The 22,865-nt window shown below is 38.7% G+C and overlaps 1 protein-coding gene across 2 annotated transcripts in view; it reads right to left on the bottom strand.

The window, feature by feature from the left end:
• Positions 1 to 22,865, bottom strand: part of LOC135750358 (alpha-1,6-mannosylglycoprotein 6-beta-N-acetylglucosaminyltransferase B) — a 310,954-nt gene that overhangs the window by 93,225 nt on the left and 194,864 nt on the right. For both annotated transcript variants that reach the window (XR_012336391.1, XM_065269168.2), the window contains exon 9: positions 5,303 to 5,434. Coding sequence is in view for 1 of the 2 variants with exons in the window: in XM_065269168.2 (XP_065125240.1) it covers positions 5,303 to 5,434 (132 nt within the window). In the remaining variant the exon portion in view is untranslated. The remainder of the gene's footprint in view (positions 1 to 5,302; positions 5,435 to 22,865) is intronic.

Genomic DNA, 22,865 nt, shown 5'->3' with positions numbered 1-22,865 from the left:
CAGTCAGTAACAGAAAGCTGACTGGTTTCTGCACTATTCAGACTTGAAATCAATGTCTACAATTATAATGAAATATCAAAATGTAAATTATAATAATACAATGTTTATCTTAAATAAGTTGCAATTTATGAATATTCAATTCAATTCAATTCAATTTTATTTATATAGCGCTTTTCACGATAAGTAATTGTTTCAAAGCAGCTTTACATTAGTAGAAGCAAGGAAAAGCACAGAAAATCGACAGATAGCACAACATGATACACGATAGCAAAGCAGGTAAATTTGCTGCGGCTATGAATCAACATTATAAGCGAGCGTATTACTAATGTAACGTATAGGAGAGGGTGCTAAGTTAAGCACTAGAAGGCCGCCTCCCCGGGTTGAAAAACCACCTAGGAGAAACCCCCCCCACACTTTTTAGCCGGGGAAGTAAAAAAGTCCCAGGAGGGAAAAACCCTTGGGATATATATATATATATATATATATTTATATATACATTGAAACGGATAAGGAGATTAAGCAGAGATTAAGCAGAGATAATGGGGGTTCCTCTGGTGGTTGTTGGTCAGGCATCAGCTGGGCATCACGTTGAAGGACAGCCAGTGGATCAGAGGTGTGCCGACTTTCACATTTACCGGAACTGGGTCTGTTTGTGTCATTGTCCTTATTAGTTGTAATTTATTGTAATTTATTATAATTTAATAAGTATTACAATTATTTGCAATTAATTGAAATAAATCATTTTAACATAAATAATAATAATAATAACAACAATTACATTATAATACTAATAAAAAACAAATAAAGTTATGGCTTATAGTCAAAAAATCATGTAGCGTTAAAATAGGTCCTAATATGTACCATTTAGGTACGAATATGTATACATTTGGTATCAATATGTACCTCTGAGGTACTTATATGAAATTGTTAGGTTCAAAGGTGTTAAATTTTGAAAGGGTACTGCCCCAGTGACAGCTAAGGACCATTGTTTGACCATTTTTCTGAACCATCCCACTGGAAAAATAACTTTAGTTTATAACTTAACATGGACTTTGACAAAAGGCTATATTAAAAATAAATATAAATAATATGTAGGAAATGAGATCAGAAAGAACATGACCTTTAACTCTTTCGCCGCCATTGACGAGTTATCTTGTCAATAAAGAGAAAATGCGTCCCTGCCAATGACAAATATTTCCGGCTTTCCGCAATAACGTTATTATCCAGGTGGCGCCACTCACATAGTTTAACATTAAATAACATCATATTTTGTCCTAAACGGTTAACGACTAACATAGGCTGCTAACGCATATTCTGGATCTTGAAATAGACTCTGACTAACCTCAGGCTATTTAACGTGCACGTGTGGTGTGCAATACCTGCGAGTTGTGTCCTACACGCGATGCCTCGCAGCGCTTCTCGCACGGAAAACCCCCTTGAAGCACCCGGCTAGCCTTTCAAGGTATGTGCAAGCAAATACAAAAATTAAAAGACAGTCAATGCTAATGTAAACCCTGGTTGGATACAGATTTTAAAATAATTGCTGTCTGTGGTTCTATATGGGCTATAATGGCAATAAATAAAAAATAATAATATGGGGAAAAAGAACTATAAATTAGTTCATTTTTGGAACTGTGAACTAGTTCAAAATTTTGAAATATGAACTGAACTAGTTCATTTTAAAATTTGTGACCTGTAAACTGAATTAGTTCATGTAGAAAGTGAACTTTCCCAACATTGGTCAAGAGCGATGTCAAGAGTAAACAGGTTTGTAAGGACTCACAAGCTAAGGACAATATTTTCATTTCATTACTAAAGGCTAAAATGATTTATTACACAAAAGACAAATTACCCTCAGAGTGAAATAAACAGGCGTTTTACAACTGGCAAATGAAAAATGGACTCTAATTGATCTTTCAATAATTATAATGCATTATGCATGTGCTTGTCAGGGTGTGAGCGAGGAGAAACAAATATTCTCCATTATTTATGTGATAAATTTCAGCATTATGCTATAATAATAAAGCTTTGATGTTTTAGTGCTCTGTATGTTAAACTCTATACATTATTGAACCTACTGAGTGAAGAGCAGATTCACATACAAGAGTTTGTAGAAGAACTGAGCACATACAGAGTCAATAAGCCTAACAGCCCAACATGTACTGGGTGCGTTCCAATTAACAGGGTCCCTACGCAGTGTTCACTGCTCCCTACTCCCTAGGCATGGACTTCACTGACTATAATCACTCATTTGAAATGCCCTGCAACCTCATCCGGAAAAAACAACAACGTCAGGATCATGCAGATTATAATAAAACATAAATACTGTTATATACTAAAACACATATACAGTATTATAAAACGGGCAGTTCTGGTTCTTCATTCTGATTGGTTGAAACGCATTGTAAGCTGTGAAAAAATACCCCGCTAAACCCACGGTTCAGACCGCATTACAGAAGTATCACTGCGCCACTGTTGCTGCGTACTGATTTATGAAAATAAACACCACAGTCTTTAAAATATTTTTTATTTTTATACAATTGCACAATTATGACGATATCCAGATACATGTCAATAAATATTGTTGAGTCATCTTATCAATAAAGAGAAAACCCTCCCTGAGGTGTTTAAACCTCAAAGTCATATTTCCGCTATCCACTGGGTGGCAATCTTACCCAACTTAAACACTGACGCATTCACTCACTCAACACTTAAAACAGCGTGTTTTCATCAGGCTCTGAATCTGATCTCTTACAAAAGTTCTTCACAAAAATTGAATTATCTCCGCTTTTAGCTAAAAAATCTGAGAGGTGATAAGAGAACAAATGAAGGTATGATGAAACGTTTTTTTGTTGTTGTTTGAAAGCGGATGGTCTGTTCTTTCATTTGATATTTTATGTTTATTTAAAGAAGAAAATTTTTCGGCAAGGCATTAAACTACAACTGGGTGGCAACTTAAAAAAACCTGCTGACGGGGAAAGAGTTAAGCATGCTTCCAAGCATATTTGATCATCACTTCAACAGTTGCACGATATAAATGTTAATGTATAAATTAGATGAATGTTGGTTTATAAAATAAACCCCACAGTCTTAAATCATATTTTCATAGTGTCTTTGCTGCGTCTGTGTTGGTTGGGTAATGCGCTCTGTTTCAGTCACAATTGATTCTGAGGAACTACTTTGTTTGGCGGAAGAGTAATATTTGTACTAATATAATTACAGCTTATTTGTGTTTTATTTTATAAAATCCTGCCAACGTTATGCATATGAAGTAACCGTTTTATAAAAGCAATAACCCCCGTGAAGCAGTGGGGTTACAGTGCATTTTATAACAGCTAAGGGGGTTTTAGGCGTTTCGTGTCGTGCCTAACAACGCCCCTTAGCTGTTATAAAATGCACTGGTAACCCACTGCTTCTTGGGGCTTATTGCTTTAATATACATCTCCAAAACACACATAATGTTTCTAACAAATATAGTAAAAACTTGTAGGTAATTGAGGTTACTGTCTCTTTTAAACCAAATAAGCAAAGATTGGTTTCTCGAATCTTTACATACACTAAGACATAAACAAATGTTTTTTAGAAAAATAATACTGTGGAGATCTTTTTTGTTATTTTTTTTCTCTCAATAATAGAAAGTGTCTGTGTTCACTTGCTTTTTGAAACGCATCTCTCCGTGTGTGCACTATTGAGTGCACTTAAACGCGCCCGCACAAACAGACAGAGGACGAATTCTAAATGGAGCAGGATAAACAGTCGCCCCAAATAAAAACGTTACGTGGTTTTTCCATTGCTTTATTCACCAAATGTATTTTAATCGACTACAGTATGAGACAAAGTAGCGCAACTCTCTCTAAAGTTTACACATCAAGAGTTCTGATTTTTGAAAGATGATCACGTCTGATTGAAGCTGGACCGGACACATTCAACCACATGTGTGTCTGTGCGTACAGAAAGCTGCTCAATTCAGTGCCTTTTGCGGTTAAATTGTTTAAAATCACTTGAATGTTAACATTTGCAAGCCTTTAAAACACATGCAAATAATAAACTTTCCCTATTTAAATTTGCGTATTATTAATCCGCGAATCGCAGGCAAGCCGAACTGTGGGTCGTGATCCAGATCAATTGTGATTCGTCACAGCACTATTACAAAAGCCCACAAATACACAAAAGTTTAAGTATTCATCATCTTTCTCTAAATTATGGATAATGTGGCTGTCAAATAGCCTTAAAGGGGGTTTGGTGGTTCTCCCCAAAGAAAAAAAATGGATGATGAGTCTGACATAAAATTTAAGGTCCCACGTGAAATTTAAGACTTCCTTATTGGAATTTCCAGATTTCAAGACATTTTCAGACCTTAAAAATCTTAAAGAGTTTTTAAGGACCTGCGGAGACCCTGTTTCTAAATAAATTCCTTTAGGAGATGTTGCATGTTGTATAATGATAACATTTGAAAATACTCGCACACAGCCACATCTGAGTGATTAACCATCTCTACTTCTGGTGAAGTGATGTACTGATGGTAACTTATTTCCTTTGCCCTTCTCAGTGCCCTTTGAACTGAACATATTTGCTCCCTTCGGTTTGGATTTTACTTAAGATGGAGGAATATTGTGTTACATCCACTTCAAAGTCCAACTATCGGTCGAATAGAACGCACCCACTGTACATTCGTTTCATGACTGAACAGACTTAAAGCAGATATAGAGAATCTATCCAAGCTATGAGATAAACCAATACCTTTACTTTGCAGCTTGAAAAGTCAATTTGGAGAATAAAAGCTAAAACTGAGAATTGATTTGTGGCTTTGGGTCTGTTGAGTAAAAATGTTTTCAAGGCTGTGGAAAAGCAAAAACTCTTGGGTTTATCTCTTTATCTCGTAAAACTCTAGCCAACTAATTGTTATTTTGATAGACGAGTCTAGCTGACTCTTCGAGGTCAGACTTGTTTTGTAGGACTGTTCTTATCACTCCCACTATAAAGAATGATGCAGCCCAAGTCACGCCCATTGAGTCTTAACAGCTTCATTAATTATAATGAGAGCGATGAAATGCTGCTAAAAAAAATCAGCATCGCCTCTTATGTGTATTAACTACACTCAAAATATCCCTTTTGTTTGAACTGTTGTGGATTATAAAAAATGTAGCTACCAGAAATGCTTTAATACATTGCTGGTGTACAAACAAACTCTCTCAATAATACCTGATTACATTAACTGTGTGCCAAGCTTTCGGTGCAGCCAACATTCTGTGTGCTTTGCAGACTTGACCTGAAGTTTCATTGCAGTTTGGATTTGACTTACCTGTGCTGTTTGAATGACAGGCCCATGTGCTGTTTCATCTGCTGCAAGCCATGGTAGTCGGTATAGATGAGGTCAAAGGGCAGTGGACCAATCAGAGGGCAACTTCCTCTCCCCGGAGGCACACCAAGAGCCCTAACAGGGGAAGAAAGAAGAACGGGTTTTTATTAAAGAGTGTTCAGGAAGCTTGCTTTTAAGCCCAAGGCATCTGTTGAATTTAGTCTAACTCAACATTAAAAACACACTCACCCACACACACACAGAGAGCAGGTAACATTGACGGGTGTGCATCTCAACGCTACTGAAGATCATTCATTTTCAGTCTGGGATTGTCCTAAAGGGATTTCACAACTGCCAAATCCAAAGATGAGAAAGTATTTCTGAAGAGGGAAAGTGTCTGACAAAACTAAACTGTGTATCGCTGTCTCATTATGAATTCTGGGATAGTTTCATACACCTACATCTCTCATCGAGAGAAAATGAGAAAAGCGCAATAAAAATGTAATCTAATGCAGGTTAGAGAGCTGTTAAAATTCATATCTGAATATAGAAAACATTCAATCTTATTTCTAATCTGAATTGTCAAAATGCCAGTGCCTTTAATGGTGCCACCTAGGGTTTATTGTGGAACAATACTGGAAAATACTGTTTTTAACCAGTGCGAACCCTCAGGCACAGGTTAGGCAGTTTGAGACCCCTCCGCTGTGAATCTTTCTCTATTAATGTCACATCTGCACAAGAGATCTCTTGCATTAACAAGGTTTGTGGGGCCACAGCAGATTATGGATCCCTGTCTAGCATTTCAAGTCAACGTGAAACAACATTCAACCCACTTTCTATCACTATGTCACATATTTCAGACAGAAACAGGATATTGAATGAGGAAAATGAAGGATGTGATTCCATTTATTTCTCCACCAGAAAATGGATTGGATATGAATAACAAAGAACAGTGCAGACAGCAGGGTCTACTGAACACACACACACGGCTAAATAAATGGACACAACTATTAGACACAAGCATAGAGTGTATCTTATTCTTCTCTCAGGTACGGCCTGGAGGTCTCATTCATCTTAGCAAATTAGTGTGTTCAGAAAATCACTTCAATGAATCATTCTGAAATACTAATTCATTTAAGTTATCATTAATTTATGTTCCCTGAAGTCCTGTGTGCATGTATAATGAATTATTTACTGTATTTTGTTTAGCTGTAGTATTTAGTTTTAAAAAAATCTGTTCTAATTTATTATAAGAGTCTGAATGATTCATTTAGGAATTAGGTTGAGGATCATTGGGATTTGAAAATAAGGGAAATTTCCTGAACCCTAACAATCACCCCATTTTCATTACTACGCACTGCAAAAAATGACTTTCGACTTAGTATTGTTGTTTTCTTTTGTTTTGTTTTCAATATAAATATCTAACAATTCTTAAATCAATATATATTTTATTGATGTGCAAAATGACCTAAGAATAAATATAAAAAATTTGTGCTTAAAATAAAAAACTGCCAACAGGGTATAAAAACAATCTTAAAAATATAGCTGCAAGCAGCAATTGCGGGGTCAAGCACCTTCAGCGCAATGAGCACCCAAAGCACAGCGAAAACCAGACGACGCAGCAAATGCGCAAAGCACAGAAAGCGTGCAATACAGAGCTCGAACCCGAAGCAAAGCAAATGCAGAGCAGAACCACTGCAGTGCGGAGCAACAACAGAAAAGATTTCAAAAATATAACATGTGTGGAAAACCAGACAGGTCGAGAAGAACGTGTTAAAGGGAACACAAAAGGAAATCTCAATAAGTGAAAGCAAGAGCTGGGATTCGAACCCATGACCTCATGTTTCCAAAGCACAGCACTAACCGCATGCGCCACTGAGTAAACGATTAAACCACTGAGTTGGTGTGTCCAAGCTATAGAATACAGCTTTACAGCTATAAACATTGATATCCAGCAATTACCAAAAGTGTAGAAATGATAACAGAGAGCACAAATAACTGAAATACAATGTATAGTATGAAAATCACAAAACTTAAGTGAGAAAAAAAGTTAAGACAAAAAACCACTGCACATGGGATTTGAACCCATGAACTCAGGTTCTCAAAGCACAGCACTAACTGCATGCGCCACTGAGGAATCATGGGTTGAAAGGCTGTGGAAAAGAGGCTTCAAAACTGCAAACATTGACATGCCAATCACTGAAAGGGCAGAAATAACACAACAAAGCAAAAATAAACAGAAATACAAAGTGTAGGGCAATCAGATAACTTAAATGGCACTGAATTCGTGAAGAACATTTTGTACAATAATGAACAACATGGGCAAATTTTGTCAGATTCTTTTTAATATGACAAAGGGACAGCATGACAGGCACGGTCCGCTTTACAGAGGTATTTCTCAAAAATTTGACACTCAGCAGAAAAATCTGTTCAGTCACGTCTGTGCGGATTGCTCCAAATATTATACAAGCAGAACCTGGCATAAAATAAACAAAATTTGTAAAAGGAGTAGCGAAAAAATCATTTACCATATGCCTTACAATAACACATGAACAGAATGATGGAAAATGACAAACAAGGTATTGTTGCGATCGGAAAAAAACAGTAAATAAAATTTCACAAAGAAAATGTATATCAGACAAAGTATTCTGAAGATATAAGCACTATAAGAACTGTTATAGTTTATAACCCCTAGGTGGCGCTGTACTCTGACTTCCCAGGTACCTTCAGGACATCATGCCGAAACTCCCTGACTATTTTTGCACGAATATGTCCAATAGTTCAAAAGATATAACAATTTATGATCAATTTCAAAATGGCAGACAGGTGGTGTGGTCAAACCCGACATAATACATATCGACAGATTCGGCATGAGCCAAGGAATCCGTAAACACCAACATCATAATTTTCTGACAAACAATTCAGTAGTTATGGGCAAAAAAAGCCATTTTTCATATCTCATGACCCATAGGTGGCGCTGTCACCAAATTTTGCATGAACCCCAAGTTCATGGTCCACATGAAGTGTACCAAATTTCATTTCAATTGATAAAAGAATGACCGAGATACAGCTTCAGAACCATTTTTGCGTCAACCTCGTTAAGTTTGCTTATTTATTACTTTTGAACAAAGATAAATATCAAAATTCTGCTCGGTCATTTCTGTGCGGCTCACTCCAAAGTTCACCTGTGCCAAATTTCATAACAATTTAACCAAATTTGAAGGAGGAGTAGCGAATAAACGGAATACTGTACATTTCAAAATGGCCGCTACTGTAATGGGTGGAGTTTTCATGTAAGGTATTAAAAACAATAAGCATGAGGAGAGCAATCACGTGTACTAAGTAGAATTTTCATGGATCAAGCGGATCAGCAGTTATAACAATTTGAACATTGAATTTTTGCACTGCTGGTGGCGCTATAGAGTTAGTACTAGAGACCCCATTTTTGGTCACGTGACTTTTTAAGACCACCACTACAACTGTGCCAAATTTCATCATTTTCCTATGTACGGTTCATAGGGCTGCCATAGACGCCTATGGCTAAGAAGAAGAAGAAACAGCAGAATAATAATAATACTGACAATTCCAATAGGTGTCTCAGCACCTTCGGTGCTTGACCCCTAAATATAGCTGCAAGCAGCGATTCGGGGCCAAGCACCTTTAGCGCAATGAGCACCCAAAGCACAGCAAGCAACATAGAAGGTATCAATCACCCAATGCTCACTGACCACCCAAGGTGCATCAAGAACACAAAGCGCAGCAAGTACCCAAAGCTTTGCAATGACAGAGCAGAACCACCGCAGTGCAGAGCAGCAACAGAAAACATGGCAAAAATAGAACATATGTGAACTACAGACAGGTCAAGAAGAATAGGTGGGAAAGAACAAAACTTTAATAGAAGAAATTAACACCTGCCTCAGGTGGGATTCGAACCCATGAACTCAGGATCTCTATGCATACGACTTAGTGGATGCGCCACTCAGCAGACACAGCTCAAGGGGCAGCAGGAAAGAGATTACAGAAATGCAAGCATTGACATATGCCAATCACCAAAGATGTAGAAATGACACCGCAGAGCAGAAATCACAGAAATACAATGTATATGAGAATCAAAAAGCTCAAGTGAGATTGAAGACAAGAAGAACATTCCGTAGAGTAACGCTATAAAATGTAATATAAAGTAATTAACTATGACAAATAGACAACATCACAGGGACGATCAACTTTACAGAGGTTTTTCTCAAAAAATTCCTAGGTGCAAGAAAAATCTGTTCAGTCATTTCTGTGCGGATTGCTCCAAACATTATACGAGCAGAACCTGGCATAAAATAAACAAAATTTGTAAAAGGAGTAGCGAAAAAATCATTTACCATATGCCTTACAATAACACATGAACAGAATGATGGAAAATGACAAACGAGGTATCGTTGCAATCAGCATAAACCAGTGAATACAATTTCACAAAGAAAATTAATATCCGACAAAGTATTCAGAAGTTATGAGCAGTTCTATAAGAACTGTTATAGTTTATAACCCCTAGGTGGCGCTGTATTCTGACTTCCCAGATACAATCAGGACATCATGCCAAAGCTTCCTACCGATTTTTGCGCCAATATATCCAATACTTCAAAAGTTATAACAATTTATGACAAATTTCAAAATGGCGGACAGGCGGTTCGGTCAAACCCGGCATAATACACATCGACAGATGCGGCATGAGGTAAGGAATCCGTAGACACCAAGATCATAATTTTCTGACAAACGATTCAGAAGTTATGCGCAAAAATAGCCTTTTTTACTATCTCATGACCCATAGGTGGCGCTGTCACCGAATTTGGCATGGACCCCCATTTCATGGTCGACATGAAGCGTACCAAATTTCATCTCGATTGATCAAAGAATGACCGAGATACAGCTTCAGAACCAATTTTGCGTCAATCTCGTTAAGTTCACGCATGAATTACTTTTAAATAAAGAAAAATATCAAAATTCTGTTCAGTCATTTCTATGCGGCTCACTCCAAAGATCACATGTGCCAAATCTCATAAGAATTGAACCAAATTTGAAGGAGGAGTAGCGAAAAAACGAAATACTGTACATTTCAAAATGGCCGCTACTGTAATGGGTGGAGTCTTACTGTAAAGTATCAAATTCAATAAGCGGGATGAGAGCAATCACGTGTACTAAGTAGAATTTTCATAGATCAAATGGTTCACCAATTATAACAGTTTGAACATTGAATTTTTGCACTGCTGGTGGCGCTATAGAGTTACTGCTAGAGACCCCATTTTTGGTCACATGACTTTTTAGGACCACCACTACAACTGTGCCAAATTTCATCACTCTACTACTTACGGTTCATAGGGCTGCCATAGACTCCCATTGGACAAGAGTAAGAATAAATATAGCTGCAAGCAGCGATACGGGGTCAAGCACCTTCAGCGCAATGAGCACCCAAAGCACAGCAAAAACGGCACGACGCAGCAAATGCGCAAAGCGCAGAAAGCGCGCAATACAGAGCCCGAACCCGAAGCAAAGCAAATGCAGAGCAGAACCACTGCAGTGCGGAGCAACAACAGTAAAGATGGCAAAAATATAATATCAGACAAAGTATTCAGAAGTTATAAGCAGTTCCATAAGAACTGTTATAGTTTATAACCCCTAGGTGGCGCTGTACTCTGACTTCCCAGGTACCTTCAGGACATCATGTCGAAGCTCCTTACTAATTTTTGCGCGGATATGTCAAATATTTCCAAAAATATAACAAATTATGTGAAATTTCAAAATGGCGGACAGGCGGTTCGGTCAAACCCGGCATAATACACATCGACAGATGCGGCATGAGGTAAGCAATCCAAAGACATCAAGATCATAATTTTCTGACAAACAGTTCAGAAGTTATGGGCAAAAATAGCCTATTTTATTATCTCATGACCCATAGGTGGCGCTGTCACCAAATTTGGCATGGACCCCAAGTTCATGGTCCACATGAAGTGTACCAAATTTCATTTCAATTGATCAAAGAATGACTGAGCTACAGCTTCAGAACCATTTTTGCGTCAACCTCGTTAAGTTTGCGCATTTATTACTTTTGAACAAAGATAAATATCAAAATTCTGTTCAGTCATTTCTATGCGGCTTACTCCAAAGATCATCTGTGCCAAATCTCATAAGAATTGAGCAACATTTGAAGGAGGAGTAGCGAAAAAATGGAATACTGTACATTTCAAAATGGCCGCTACTGTAATGGGTGGAGTTTTACTGTAAGGTATTAAAAGCAACAAGCATGAGGAGAGCAATCACGTGTACTAAGTAGAATTTTCATAGATCAAGCGGATCAGAAGTTATAACCCTTTGAACATTGAATTTTTGCACTGCTGGTGGCGCTATAGAGTTAGTACTAGAGACCCCATTTTTGGTCACATGACTTTTTAAGACCACCACTACAACTGTGCCAAATTTCATCATTTTCCTATGTACGGTTCATAGGGCTGCCATAGACGCCTATGGCTAAGAAGAAGAAGAAGCAGAATAATAATAATAATAATAATAATAATAATACTAACAATTACAATAGGTGTCTCAGCACCTTCGGTGCTTGACCCCTAATAATAAATATAGCTGCAAGCAGCGATTCGGGGCCAAGCACCTTTAGCGCAATGAGCACCCAAAGCACAGCAAGCAACATAGAAGGTATCAATAACCCAATGCTCACTGACCACCCAAGGTGCATCAAGAACACAAAGCGCAGCAAGTACCCAAAGCGTTGCAATGACAGAGCAGAACCACCGCAGTGCAGAGCAGCAACAGAAAACATGGCAAAAATAGAACATATGTGAACTACAGACAGGTCAAGAAGAATAGGTGGGAAAGAACAAAACTTTAATAGAAGAAACTAACACCTGCCTCAGGCTGGATTCAAACCCATGAACTCAGGATCTCTATGCATACGACTTAGACAGATGTGCCACTCAGTAGACACAGCTCAAGGAGCAGCAGAAAAGAGCTTACATGCCATACAAAGAATTCTGAAGTTATAAGCAGTTCTATAAGAACTGTTATAGTTTATAACCCCTAGGTGGCGCAATTCTCTGATTTCCTCAGGACATCATGCCGAAGCTCCCTACCGATTTTTGCCCCGATATATCCGATACTTCAAAAGTTATAGCAAATTATCACAAATTTCAAAATGGCGGACAGGCGATTCGGTCAAAGCCGGCATAATACATATCGACAGATGCGGCATGAGCCAAGGAATCCGTAGACACCACGATCATAATATTCTGACAAACGATTCAGTAGATATGGGCAAAAATAGCCTTTTTTCATATCTCATGACCCATAGGTGGCGCTGTCACCAATTTTGGCATGGACCCACAGTTCATTGTCGACATGAAGTTTACCAAATTTCATCTCGATTGATCAAAGAATGACCGAGCTACAGCTTCAGAACCATTTTTCCGTCAATCTCGTTAAGTTCACGCATTAATAACTTTTGAATAAAAAAAAATATCAAAATTCTGTTCAGTCATTTCTATGCGGCTGACTCCAAAGATCACCTGTGCCAAATCTCATAAGAATTGAACCACATTTGAAGGAGGAGTAGCGAAAAAACGAAATACTGTACATTTCAAAATGGCCGCTACTGTAATGGGTGGAGTCTTAATGTAAAGTATCAAATTCAATAAGCGGGATGAGAGCAATCACGTGTACTAAGTAGAATTTTCATAGAGCAAATGGATCACCAGTTATAACCATTTGAACATTGAATTTTTGAGATGATGGTGGCGCTATAGAGTTACTGCTAGAGACCCCATTTTTGGCCACATTACTATTTATGACCACCACTACAACTATGCCAAATTTCATAATTTTCCTACATACGCTTCATAGGGCTGCCATAGACTCCCATTGGGGAAGAAGAAAAAATTACTAACAAAAACAATGACCAATATAGCTGCAAGCAGCAATTGCGGGGCCAAGCACCTTCAGCGCAATGAGCACCCAAAGCACAGCAAAAACCACACGACGCAGCAAATGCGCAAAGCGCAGAAAGCGCGCAATACAGAGGCCGAACCCGAAGCAAAGCAAATGCAGAGCAGAACCACTGCAGTGCGGAGCAACAACAGTAAAGATGGCAAAAATATAACACGTGTGGAAAACCAGACAGGTCGAGAAGAACGTGTTAAAGTGAACACAAAAGGAAATCTCAATAAGTGAAAGTAAGAGCTGGGATTCAAACCCATGACCTCAGGTTCCCAAAGCACAGCAGTTACCGCATGCGCCACTGAGTGAACGATTTAACCGCTGAGTTGGTGTGTCCAAGCTATAGAATAGAGATTTAGAGCTGTAAACATTGATATCCAGCAATTACCAAAAGTGCAGAAATTACAACAGAGAGCACAAATAACTGAAATACAATGTATAGTATGAGATTCACAAAACTTAAGTGAGAAAAAAGTTAAGACAAAATATCACTGCACATGGGATTCGAACCCATGACCTCAGAATCTCATGGCATGTGGTTAACCAGATGCACAACTTAGTTAACACAGCTCAAAGGGCAGCAAAAAAACAGCTTAGGTGCTGCAAGGATTGATATGTGCCAATCAACACAGATGCAGAACTGACAGTGCAGAGCAGAACTAACAGAAATACAATGTATATGAGAATCAAAAAGCTCAAGTGAGATTGAAGACAAGAAGATCATTCTGTATAGTAATGCTATACAATGTAATATACAGTCACATTAATTTACTATGACAAATAGACAATGTCACAGGCACGGTCAACTTTGGAGTGGTATTTCTAAGAAAGAGAACAGAATATCAAAAATCTGTTCGGTCATTTCTGTGTGGATTGCTCCAAACATTATACGAGCAGTACCTGGCATAAAATAAACAAAATTTGTAAAAGGAGTAGCGAAAAAATCATCTACCATATGCTTTACAATAACACATGAACAGAATGTTGGAAAATGACAAACGAGGTATCGTTGCAATCGGCATAAACCAGTGAATACAATTTCACAAAGAAATTAATATCAGACAAAGTATTCAGAAGTTATAAGCAGTTCCATAAGAACTGTTATAGTTTATAACCCCTAGGTGGCGCTGTACTCTGACTTCCCAGGTACCTTCAGGACATCATGTCGAAGCTCCTTACTAATTTTTGCGCGGATATGTCCAATAGTTCAAAAAATATAACAAATTATGTGAAATTTCAAAATGGCGGACAGGCGGTTCGGTCAAACCCGGCATAATACACATCGACAGATGCGGCATGAGGTAAGCAATCCATAGACATCAAGATCATAATTTTCTGACAAACAGTTCAGAAGTTATGGGCAAAAATAGCCTATTTTCATATCTCATGACCCATAGGTGGCGCTGTCACCAAATTTGGCATGAACTCCAAGTTCATGGTCCACATGAAGTGTACCAAATTTCATTTCAATTGATCAAAGAATGGCCGAGCTACAGCTTCAGAACCATTTTTGCGTCAACCTCGTTAAGTTTGCGCATTTATTACTTTTGAAAAAAGATAAATATCAAAATTCTGTTCGGTCATTTCTGTGCGGCTCACTCCAAAGTTCACCTGTGCCAAATTTCATAACAATTGAACCAAATTTGAAGGAGGAGTAGCGAATAAACGGAATACTGTACATTTCAAAATGGCCGCTACTGTAATGGGTGGAGTTTTACTTTAAGGTATTAAAAACAACAAGCATGAGGAGAGCAATCACGTGTACTAAGTAGAATTTTCATAGATCAAGCGGATCAGCAGTTATAACCATTTGAACATTGAATTTTTGCACTGCTGGTGGCGCTATAGAGTTAGGACTAGAGACCCCATTTTTGGTCACATGACTTTTTAAGACCACCACTACAACTGTGCCAAATTTCATCATTTTCCTACGTACGGTTCATAGGGCTGCCATAGACTCCCATTGGGGAAGATGAAGAATAATAATACTGACAGTTCCAATAGGTGCCTCAGCACCTTCGGTGCTTGGCCCCTAAATATAGCTGCAAGCAGCAACACGGGGTCAAGCACCTTCGGCGCAATGCACACACAGCACAGCAAGCACACAAAGCACAGCAAGCTCACAATGCACAGCAAGCACACAAAGCACAGCAATTACACAAATCACAGCAGGCACACAAAGCACAGCAAGCTCACAAAGCACAGCAAGCTCACAAAGCACAGCAAGCACACAAAGCACAGCAAGCACAACAAGCACACAAAGCACAGCAAGCACACAAAGCATAGCAAGCTCACAAAGCACAGCAAGCACACAAAGCACAGCAAGCTCACAAAGCACAGCAAGCTCACAAAGCACAGCAAGCTCACAAAGCACAGCAAGCTCACAAAGAACAGCAAGAACCACCACAATGCAGAGCAACAACAGCAAACATGGAAAAATAGAACACATGTGAACTACAGACAGGTTGAGAAGAATTAATGAGGAAGAACAAAACGTCATGACTCAGGTGGGATTCGAACCCAGGAACTCAGAATCTCAATGCATGTGGTTAATTAGATGCGCCACTCAGTTGACACAGTTCATTGGGCAGCAGAAAAGAGATAACAGTATAATATCAATAAGAATTGTTATAGTTTATAACCCCTAGGTGGCGCTGTGCTCTGACTTTCCACGTACCTTTAGGACATCATGTCGAAGCTCCTTACCAATTTTTGCGCAGATATGTCCAATAGTTCAAAAAATATAACAAATTATGTGAAATTTCAAAATGGCGGACAGGCGGTTCGGTCAAACCCGGCATAATACACATCGACAGATGCGGCATGAGGTAAGCAATCCATAGACATCAATATCATAATTTTCTGACAAACAGTTCAGAAGTTATGGGCAAAAATAGCCTATTTTATTATCTCATGACCCATAGGTGGCGCTGTCACCAAATTTGGCATGGACCCCAAGTTCATGGTCCACATGAAGTGTACCAAATTTCATTTCAATTGATCAAAGAATGACTGAGCTACAGCTTCAGAACCATTTTTGCGTCAACCTCGTTAAGTTTGCGCATTTATTACTTTTGAACAAAGATAAATATCAAAATTCTGTTCAGTCATTTCTATGCGGCTTACTCCAAAGATCATCTGTGCCAAATCTCATAAGAATTGAACCACATTTGAAGGAGGAGTAGCGAAAAAATGGAATACTGTACATTTCAAAATGGACGCTACTGTAATGGGTGGAGTTTTACTGTAATGTATTAAAAACAACAAGCACGAGGAGAGCAATCATGTGTACTAAGTAGAATTTTCATAGATCAAGCGGATCAGAAGTTATAACCATTTGAACATTGAATTTTGCACTGCTGGTGGCGCTATAGAGTTAGTACTAGAGACCCCATTTTTGGTCACATGACAATTTATAACCACCACTACAACTGTGCCAAATTTCATCATTTTCCTACATACGGTTCATAGGGCTGCCATAGACTCCCATTGGGGAAGAAGAAAAATTTACTAACAGAAACAATGACCAATATAGCTGCAAGCAGCAATTGCGGGGTCAAGCACCTTCAGCGCAATGAGCACCCAAAGCACAGCAAAAACCACACGACGCAGCAAATGCGCAAAGCGCAGAAAGCGCGCAATACAGAGCCCGAACCCGAAGCAAAGCAAATGCAGAGCAGAACCACTGCAGTGCGGAGCAACAACAGTAAAGATGGCAAAAATATAACACGTGTGGAAAACCAGACAGGTCGAGAAGAACGTGTTAAAGGGAACACAAAAGGAAATCTCAATAAGTCAAAGTAAGAGCTGGGATTCGAACCCATGACCTCAGGTTCCCAAAGCAACGCACTAACCGCATGCGCCACTGAGTAAACGATTAAACCACTGAGTTGGTGTGTCCAAGGTATAGAATAGAGATTTAGAGCTGTAAACATTGATATCCAGCAATTACCAAACGTGCAGAAATAACAACAGAGAGCACAAATAACTGAAATACAATGTATTGTATGAAAATCACAAAACTTAAGTGAGAAAAAAGTTAAGACAAAATATCACTGCACATGGGGTTTGAACCCATGACCTCAGAATCTCATGGCATGTGGTTAACCAGATGCGCAACTCAGCTAACACAGCTCAAAGGGCAGCAAAAAACAGCTTAGGTGCTTCAAGGATTGACGTGTGCCAATCAACACAGATGCAGAACTGACAGTGCAGAGCAGAACTATCAGAAATACAATGTATATGGGAATCAAAAAGCTTAAATGAGATTGAAGACAAGAACATCATTCTGTATAGTAATGCTATACAATGTAATATACAGTCACATTAATTTACTATGACAAATAGACAACGTCACAGGCACGGTCAACTTTGGAGTGGTATTTCTAAGAAAGAGAACAGAATATCAAAAATCTGTTCGGTCATTTCTGTGCGGATTGCTCCAAACATTATACGAGCAGTACCTGGCATAAAATAAACAACATTTGTAAAAGGAGTAGCGAAAAAATAATCTACCATATGCTTTACAATAACACAAGAACAGAATGTTGGAAAATGACAAACGAGGCATCGTTGCAATCGGCATAAACCAGTGAATACAATTTCACAAAGAAATTAATATCAGACAAAGTATTCAGAAGTTATAAGCAGTTCCATGAGAACTGTTATAGTTTATAACCCCTAGGTGGCGCTGTACTCTGACTTCCCAGGTACCTTCAGGACATCATGTCGAAGCTCCTTACTAATTTTTGCGCGGATATGTCCAATAGTTCAAAAAATATAACAAATTATGTGAAATTTCAAAATGGCGGACAGGCGGTTCGGTCAAACCCGGCATAATACACATCGACAGATGCGGCATGAGGTAAGCAATCCATAGACATCAAGATCATAATTTTCTGACAAACAGTTCAGAAGTTATGGGCAAAAATAGCCTATTTTATTATCTCATGACCCATAGGTGGCGCTGTCACCAAATTTGGCATGGACCCCAAGTTCATGGTCCACATGAAGTGTACCAAATTTCATTTCAATTGATCAAAGAATGACTGAGCTACAGCTTCAGAACCATTTTTGCGTCAACCTCGTTAAGTTTGCGCATTTATTACTTTTGAACAAAGATAAATATCAAAATTCTGTTCAGTCATTTCTATGCGGCTTACTCCAAAGATCATCTGTGCCAAATCTCATAAGAATTGAACAACATTTGAAGGAGGAGTAGCGAAAAAATGGAATACTGTACATTTCAAAATGGCCGCTACTGTAATGGGTGGAGTTTTACTGTAAGGTATTAAAATCAACAAGCATGAGGAGAGCAATCACGTGTACTAAGTAGAATTTTCATAGATCAAGCGGATCAGAAGTTATAACCCTTTGAACATTGAATTTTTGAACTGCTGGTGGCGCTATAGAGTTAGTACTAGAGACCCCATTTTTGGTCACATGACTTTTTAAGACCACCACTACAACTGTGCCAAATTTCATCATTTTCCTATGTACGGTTCATAGGGCTGCCATAGACGCCTATGGCTAAGAAGAAGAAGAAGAAGCAGAATAATAATAATAATAATACTAACAATTACAATAGGTGTCTCAGCACCTTCGGTGCTTGACCCCTAAATATAGCTGCAAGCAGCGATTCGGGGCCAAGCACCTTTAGCGCAATGAGCACCCAAAGCACAGCAAGCAACATAGAAGGTATCAATCACCCAATGCTCACTGACCACCCAAGGTGCATCAAGAACACAAAGCGCAGCAAGTACCCAAAGCGTTGCAATGTCAGAGCAGAACCACCGCAGTGCAGAGCAGCAACAGAAAACATGGCAAAAATAGAACATATGTGAACTACAGACAGGTCAAGAAGAATAGGTGGGAAAGAACAAAACTTTAATAGAAGAAATTAACACCTGCCTCAGGTGGGATTTGAACCCATGAACTCAGGATCTCTATGCATACGACTTAGTGGATGCGCCACTCAGCAGACACAGCTCAAGGGGCAGCAGGAAAGAGATTACAGAAATGCAAGCATTGACATATGCCAATCACCAAAGATGTAGAAATGACACCGCAGAGCAGAAATCACAGAAATACAATGTATATGAGAATCAAAAAGCTCAAGTGAGATTGAAGACAAGAAGAACATTCCGTAGAGTAACGCTATAAAATGTAATATAAAGTAATTAACTATGACAAATAGACAACATCACAGGGACGATCAACTTTACAGAGGTTTTTCTCAAAAAAATTCCTAGGTGCAAGAAAAATCTGTTCAGTCATTTCTGTGCGGATTGCTCCAAACATTATACGAGCAGAACCTGGCATAAAATAAACAAAATTTGTAAAAGGAGTAGCGAAAAAATCATTTACCATATGCCTTACAATAACACATGAACAGAATGATGGAAAATGACAAACGAGGTATCGTTGCAATCGGCATAAACCAGTGAATACAATTTCACAAAGAAAATTAATATCCGACAAAGTATTCAGAAGTTATGAGCAGTTCTATAAGAACTGTTATAGTTTATAACCCCTAGGTGGCGCTGTATTCTGACTTCCCAGATACAATCAGGACATCATGCCAAAGCTTACTACCGATTTTTGCGCCAAAATATCCAATACTTCAAAAGTTATAACAATTTATGACAAATTTCAAAATGGCGGACAGGCGGTTCGGTCAAACCCGGCATAATACACATCGACAGATGCGGCATGAGGTAAGGAATCCGTAGACACCAAGATCATAATTTTCTGACAAACGATTCAGAAGTTATGCGCAAAAATAGCCTTTTTTCCTATCTCATGACCCATAGGTGGCGCTGTCACCAAATTTGGCATGGACCCCCATTTCATGGTCGACATGAAGCGTACCAAATTTCATCTCGATTGATCAAAGAATGACCGAGATACAGCTTCAGAACCAATTTTGCGTCAATCTCGTTAAGTTCACGCATTAATTACTTTTAAATAAAGAAAAATATCAAAATTCTGTTCAGTCATTTCTATGCGGCTCACTCCAAAGATCACATGTGCCAAATCTCATAAGAATTGAACCAAATTTGAAGGAGGAGTAGCGAAAAAACGAAATACTATACATTTCAAAATGGCCGCTACTGTAATGGGTGGAGTCTTACTGTAAGGTATTAAAAACAATAAGCATGAGGAGAGCAATCACGTGTACTAAGTAGAATTTTCATAGCGCAAATGGATCATGAGTTATAACCATTTGAACATTGAATTTTTGAGATGATGGTGGCGCTATAGAGTTACTGCTAGAGACCCCATTTTTGGCCACATGACTATTTATGACCACCACTACAACTGTGCCAAATTTCATCATTTTCCTACATACGGTTCATAGGGCTGCCATAGACACCAATGGCTAAGAAGAAGAAAAAAGTACAATTCCAATAGGTGTCTCAGCACCTTCGGTGCTTGACCCCTAAATATAGCTGCAAGCAGCAATTGCGGGGTCAAGCACCTTCAGCGCAATGAGCACCCAAAGCACAGCAAAAACCACACGACGCAGCAAATGCGCAAAGCGCAGAAAGCGCGCAATACAGAGCCCGAACCCGAAGCAAAGCAAATGCAGAGCAGAACCACTGCAGTGCGGAGCAACAACAGTAAAGATGGCAAAAATATAACACGTGTGGAAAACCAGACAGGTCGAGATGAACGTGTTAAAGGGAACACAAAAGGAAATCTCAATAAGTGAAAGTAAGAGCTGGGATTCGAACCCATGACCTCAGGTTCCCAAAGCAACGCACTAACCGCATGCGCCACTGAGTAAATGATTAAACCACTGAGTTGGTGTGTCCAAGCTATAGAATAGAGATTTAGAGCTGTAAACATTGATATCCAGCAATTACCAAACGTGCAGAAATAACAACAGAGAGCACAAATAACTGAAATACAATGTATTGTATGAAAATCACAAAACTTAAGTGAGAAAAAAGTTAAGACAAAATATCACTGCACATGGGGTTTGAACCCATGACCTCAGAATCTCTTGGCATGTGGTTAACCAGATGCGCAACTCAGCTAACACAGCTCAAAGGGCAGCAAAAAACAGCTTAGGTGCTTCAAGGATTGACGTGTGCCAATCAACACAGATGCAGAACTGACAGTGCAGAGCAGAACTATCAGAAATACAATGTATATGGGAATCAAAAAGCTCAAATGAGATTGAAGACAAGAACATCATTCTGTATAGTAATGCTATACAATGTAATATACAGTCACATTAATTTACTATGACAAATAGACAACGTCACAGGCACGGTCAACTTTGGAGTGGTATTTCTAAGAAAGAGAACAGAATATCAAAAATCTGTTCGGTCATTTCTGTGCGGATTGCTCCAAACATTATACGAGCAGTACCTGGCATAAAATAAACAACATTTGTAAAAGGAGTAGCGAAAAAATAATCTACCATATGCTTTACAATAACACATGAACAGAATGTTGGAAAATGACAAACGAGGCATCGTTGCAATCGGCATAAACCAGTGAATACAATTTCACAAAGAAATTAATATCAGACAAAGTATTCAGAAGTTATAAGCAGTTCCATGAGAACTGTTATAGTTTATAACCCCTAGGTGGCGCTGTACTCTGACTTCCCAGGTACCTTCAGGACATCATGTCGAAGCTCCTTACTAATTTTTGTGCGGATATGTCCAATAGTTCAAAAAATATAACAAATTATGTGAAATTTCAAAATGGCGGACAGGCGGTTCGGTCAAACCCGGCATAATACACATCGACAGATGCGGCATGAGGTAAGCAATCCATAGACATCAAGATCATAATTTTCTGACAAACAGTTCAGAAGTTATGGGCAAAAATAGCCTATTTTATTATCTCATGACCCATAGGTGGCGCTGTCACCAAATTTGGCATGGACCCCAAGTTCATGGTCCACATGAAGTGTACCAAATTTCATTTCAATTGATCAAAGAATGACTGAGCTACAGCTTCAGAACCATTTTTGCGTCAACCTCGTTAAGTTTGCGCATTTATTACTTTTGAACAAAGATAAATATCAAAATTCTGTTCAGTCATTTCTATGCGGCTTACTCCAAAGATCATCTGTGCCAAATCTCATAAGAATTGAACAACATTTGAAGGAGGAGTAGCGAAAAAATGGAATACTGTACATTTCAAAATGGCCGCTACTGTAATGGGTGGAGTTTTACTGTAAGGTATTAAAATCAACAAGCATGAGGAGAGCAATCACGTGTACTAAGTAGAATTTTCATAGATCAAGCGGATCAGAAGTTATAACCCTTTGAACATTGAATTTTTGAACTGCTGGTGGCGCTATAGAGTTAGTACTAGAGACCCCATTTTTGGTCACATGACTTTTTAAGACCACCACTACAACTGTGCCAAATTTCATCATTTTCCTATGTACGGTTCATAGAGCTGCCATAGACGCCTATGGCTAAGAAGAAGAAGAAGAAGCAGAATAATAATAATAATAATAAATATAGCTGCAAGCAGCGATTCGGGGCCAAGCACCTTTAGCGCAATGAGCACCCAAAGCACAGCAAGCAACATAGAAGGTATCAATAACCCA

The sequence above is a fragment of the Paramisgurnus dabryanus genome, chromosome 3 (assembly GCF_030506205.2).
Source record: "Paramisgurnus dabryanus chromosome 3, PD_genome_1.1, whole genome shotgun sequence".
NCBI lineage: Eukaryota > Metazoa > Chordata > Actinopteri > Cypriniformes > Cobitidae > Paramisgurnus > Paramisgurnus dabryanus.
This window is presented reverse-complemented; position numbering and strand designations above follow the sequence as displayed.